Source organism: Henckelia pumila, chromosome 4 (genome assembly GCF_033568475.1).
Source record: "Henckelia pumila isolate YLH828 chromosome 4, ASM3356847v2, whole genome shotgun sequence".
NCBI lineage: Eukaryota > Viridiplantae > Streptophyta > Magnoliopsida > Lamiales > Gesneriaceae > Henckelia > Henckelia pumila.
The window spans coordinates 30,611,243-30,616,082 of record NC_133123.1 but is presented as its reverse complement, the minus strand read 5'-3'; the positions used below and the strand labels follow the sequence as shown (position 1 = coordinate 30,616,082).

General features: G+C 31.5%; 1 protein-coding gene across 1 annotated transcript; it reads left to right on the top strand.

The window, feature by feature from the left end:
• Nucleotides 1-307: 307 nt before the first annotated feature.
• On the top strand, nucleotides 308-4,172 carry LOC140864561 (salicylic acid-binding protein 2-like). Its single transcript, XM_073268820.1, has 3 exons — nucleotides 308-2,049; nucleotides 2,263-2,400; nucleotides 3,767-4,172. Exons 1-3 carry the CDS (start codon nucleotides 1,675-1,677, stop codon nucleotides 4,046-4,048), a joined length of 795 nt encoding a protein of 264 aa, XP_073124921.1. The 5' UTR covers nucleotides 308-1,674; the 3' UTR covers nucleotides 4,049-4,172.
• Nucleotides 4,173-4,840: the final 668 nt, after the last annotated feature.

Here is a 4,840-nt window from a genome sequence, read left to right as displayed (position 1 = left end):
GTTTGAAGCACATTCCTTGAACGGGAACGGCAGCTGCCGCAACAAAGTTACGGGTGAAAACGGTTGATTAATATAACGTTGTTTTTCTTTAAAATATCGGCGATTTTGCGGACGTCGCGGAATGAAACGGCGATTTCACGGATTTCGCGGCCGTCGCGTAACGTTTTAGTTAATTTTTTCAATTAAAATTTTAGCAAATTATACCGCAACTGTTCCGAGAAATGTTTGGAGGTGAAATGTTTGGTTATTTTAAAAACATAAAAAAATATATCTCTCAATTGTTATTTAAAACCTATTCTTTGGGAATTTTTTTTTAAAAAAATTGAAAAAAGTTTTACAAAAATCTTATCCAAACAAATAATTTAAGTTTTTTTTTTCACTCATAAAATACTAAAAGTTTTAGTAACACTCCAGTGAGACAGTATCATCCGTGAAACGGGTCAACCCTACCCATATTTATAATATCAGTAATACTTTTGACATAAAATATAATACTTTTTAATAGATAGTCCATATAAGAAACCCGTCTAAAAAAAATTACCCTTGAGACCGTCTCGTAGGAGTTTTTGTCTATTTTTAAAGTGCTTGTCCAAATAAAGTTTGAATATTTACCATGAACATAACAGTAATTTCATACGATAATTAGTGGCATTCCATGTTACGTATGAAGATTTCTAATTAACTTACGTACCTAACAAAATGATTAGGTAGATTAAATAAGATATCATGAATTATTGGATTCAGAGGAATAACATGTGATGAACTTTCATGTCAAGATAAATTGGAATTGGGTCGGTCTATATACGTTTTTTTAACAAACCTAATTTTCCAGTAGTAGTAAACATAGCAAAAACAAGTAATCTGAATGTTACAGAGGTAGTGTTTGGAAATGTTTTTAAAAAAATGAAAATTTTAATAATTTTTTTTACCATAGCCAAACACTACCTAGATCTTTTATATTTACGTCTAAAATCCCAAAGAAAATGAATCGAGCATATAATTTACTTCATTCATCTCATTGATATAGACAAGTGTGTATTTTCACACATAATAAGAAATTTTTTGAGAAAATAAAATTTTAGAAAGCAATTTCTCGTTTTACCCTTATTTAATAAAATTTTTAATAGAATAAAATAATTGTATAAAGTTAATCATATTAATTTAATGGGTGATGCTACATATACACAGAGTGTTACACGTTGGCTTGCACATTGCACTTGAAATTACATGATTAACCTTCATGCATTTTTGAAATATTATTTCCAAATAAAGTGCAAGGATAATAATGTAATTTCAAGTGCAATGTGTAAACCAACGTGTAACACTCTATGTACATGTAGCATTACCCTTAATTTAATAGATAAATTGGTAAAATAATAGGACATATAACATTAAATATGAAAACTAAACTATATATTTGGAATGGATGAAAAAAAAAAAAATAACCTAAATGAGAGTAAGAGTGAGGGAATATATTATTTGATGTGCCCAACTTTTGAAGTTGGACTCAAGCCCAAAAAAAATCTCAAGTACAAATATGATTGAACATAAAGTCACACTCACATATGTCCATTTCCATCCGTGTAGCCTCTATATAAAGACATGCATCGATCGCCTCATATTCCCAATCAAACAAACACACTATAATTTCATAACTCAAAACAAATATAATTAATGGAAGTCCCAATGCAAGGGGCACATTTTGTTCTAGTCCACGGCGCATGTCACGGTGCTTGGTGTTGGTACAAACTCAAGCCCCTGCTCGAGGCGGCCGGCCACCGTGTCAGGGCCCTAGACCTGTCGGCCTCTGGCATCGATCCGGGAAGCCTGATGGACGACGTCCGAATGTTCGACGACTACACGAAGCCGTTGCTAGAAGTCATGGCTTCGATTCCGCCGGACGAGAAGGTGGTTTTGGTCGGACATAGCCTCGGCGGATTGAACATCGCCACCGCAATGGACAAGTACCCCGAGAAGATCGGCGTGGCCGTTTTCTTGGCTGCCTTCATGCCTGATGCTAAACATGAGCCATCATATGTGCTGGACCAGGTTTATTTAATTTTTCTAATTATTTTCTATGTCTATTTGCATTTTTATTTCAATAAAAAAAACTCAACAAGCTATATATATATATATGTAATATAATCTTCACCCTCACATTACGAATGTATCTATATGTACTATTCCTGATTATTTATAGTATTATGGATTCAATAATATATATAATTCAAATATGTTGTGACACAAAATTATAATTTGAAGTACTCTGAACGAACTCCGGCGGAAGAATGGTTAGACACAGAATTCACTCCGATTGGTACCCCTCAAGAGCCTCTCACTTCAATGCTGTTCGGCCCCAAATTTATAAGTTTCAAACTCTATCAACTCTCTTCCCCACAGGTTAATTCTCTCTTAATTTCCCTATTCTCGTCTCGTGAAATGTTATAATCATCTTCTTATCATGTCATTTAACGCTTCTAAGATATATAAAAAAAATCTAAAAATAATTAAACTGATGTCCCACACTAATGTACAGTATAACAAAACTTTATATATACTAGCTATCAATGCACGTACACGTGATGCATGTGTGACATATATATAGTAAAAATAATTACGTGAAAAATTTGAGGAAGGTTAGAAAAAAAAATATGTAAGATGAAAAAAAGTTGATAAGTGGTTTTTTTAAATTTTAAATTGGAGATCATAATGAATTTTATGAGATAATAGAACTAGTGTAATTTTGATATCTATCATTTTATCGTTTATCAATATGAGTGAAAAAATATTTTTTTAGGCTAGCTGGATATGTAATTTGATATTTGTGTCATATTAATGGACCAAGTCGGTTAGTATAGATGTCTCAAGCTTTATATATGATATAGATATAGATATATCGATGATAATGGAGTTTTATCGGAACTGAAAATTGCATTTTAATTTCATAAACTTCTTCATTAGAAAAAAACATAGAGAGTATATATTGTTGTTATTAAAATACAACAAAATTTTTCATGCAAGATACGACGTAATAATATGCCCCTTAGCCTCTTCTCATAAATCATTTTGAAAAGACTTGCGTATTTTGAACTTATCATCGCATTACAACTTGTTAATTTAATTGTCTCAATTTTATTAATAGAGTGTAGATATTTAAATTTTTATTTTTATTTAAAATAATAAATATGGAACATAAATTGGGTTAAAACTAAACCCAAATCAAGGGGCGTACCGTTAAGGGGTTAGGGGTCCGTGGGTCGATTTCGTTATTGAGCCCAACTCTTTAATTTGTTTTATATTATACAATTCATTTCGATTTTAGTAAATTTTACTCTTCAACTAAAAGCAGGTACTTCTGAATTTTCGGCTTGTTTTCAGTAAATATTGTGATTAATTTCCATCATTTTATTAAATTTGCTAGTTTTGATGAAATTAATTGAAGGTATTTAATTTTTATGTGATTTTTATTTTAAGCCGATTATTTTATTACTTTTATCATTTATGTGATAGATTATTTCTTTAAAATAAATATATTTGATACATGAATTGCATTACTCTGCTGTTAATGAAGATCTATTTTTATCATATTAAAATGTGTATCAGAGCTTAAGTTTTTGTTTAATTTTTAAGACTGATATTTTGATTGATTAATTTTTGTAAATAAAAATTTAAAAAAATTGGGTTATTTTATCTAACAATACAAAGTTTTTTTTATGGTTTGGTAACCCGCAGCCGCAACTTTTCGATTTATCATGTATCTTGGCAGGATGTGGCGTTGGCAAATATGTTGGTCAGGCCAAGCTCTCTATTTCTTGAAGATTTGTCAAAGAAGAGGCCTTTCTCAGCTAAAGGGTTTGGATCTGTGAAGAGGGTTTATATTGTTGCCTCTGAGGACAAGGCCATTCCGGTAAATTTCAGCCGTTGGCAAATTGAAAATTTTGGAGTGGATGAAGTAAAACAAATTGATCGTGCAGATCACATGGCGATGATCTCCGAGCCTCAACGACTTTACGATTCTCTCTTGGAAATAGCCAAAAAATATATCTAATTTTCCAGAAACGTAACATTGTTCACGATTTTACCCTTTGCATTATGCTCCTGGGATATTATTGCTTCAAATATAGCTATACAATATAATAATTCTTTAAGAGGGTCACATAATAACTATTTTTTTGTCATTTTGATAATTGTCTTAATGTTTTTTTTTCCACTAAAACTAGCAATACATGAATGGTAAAACTAATATTATCTAAAGATAATTACATCACTCTCTCGACATTTTCATCATATTTTTTTTTAACCATTCATTTTGCTTTACTGGAAATCAAATAATATTAATAAAAAATATATTATATATATTAATACAAAATATTTTTGTATTGTATCACATGTGTCACGTGTTTTACTGCTAGTTATAAATAATCTTTATGTTTAGGATGCGGAGATCCACGTGTACTCGTGTGCAAAACAACTTCGATTGTCTTGAAATTTTTATGATAGGGTCGTCTCAAAAATGCGAATCCAACAATATATCATATGATACAAATTTTATTTTCGGTGATCGAAAATGTGAAGATAGCCGAAAATTACATATTTCACCTAATTTTTGCTAGGCGCGCGCGAGCGGCCAGAAAATTTGTTCGCTCGAGCGCGGATTTTCTGTCCGCGAGAGGCGTGGGTGGTGGTGACTGGTGCAACTAATAAAATAATAATTAACATTATTTTAATTAAATTTTATCCAAAAATAATAATAAGATCAGAAGACCCCACCCTCAAGCCGAGCCGAACGGCCGTGCGCGTGTGTTTATTGCATCGATTAGCGTCTTGCACCTTTACAAAA

Bases quoted from the DNA above. Each gene is read 5' to 3' on its own strand.
- LOC140864561 (XM_073268820.1), top strand. From the start codon at position 1,675: ATGGAAGTCCCAATGCAAGGGGCACATTTTGTTCTAGTCCACGGCGCA. The intron at 2,050-2,262 runs GTTTATTTAATT...TATAATTTGAAG, and splicing joins CATCATATGTGCTGGACCAG to TACTCTGAACGAACTCCGGC. The intron at 2,401-3,766 runs GTTAATTCTCTC...GTATCTTGGCAG, and splicing joins ATCAACTCTCTTCCCCACAG to GATGTGGCGTTGGCAAATAT.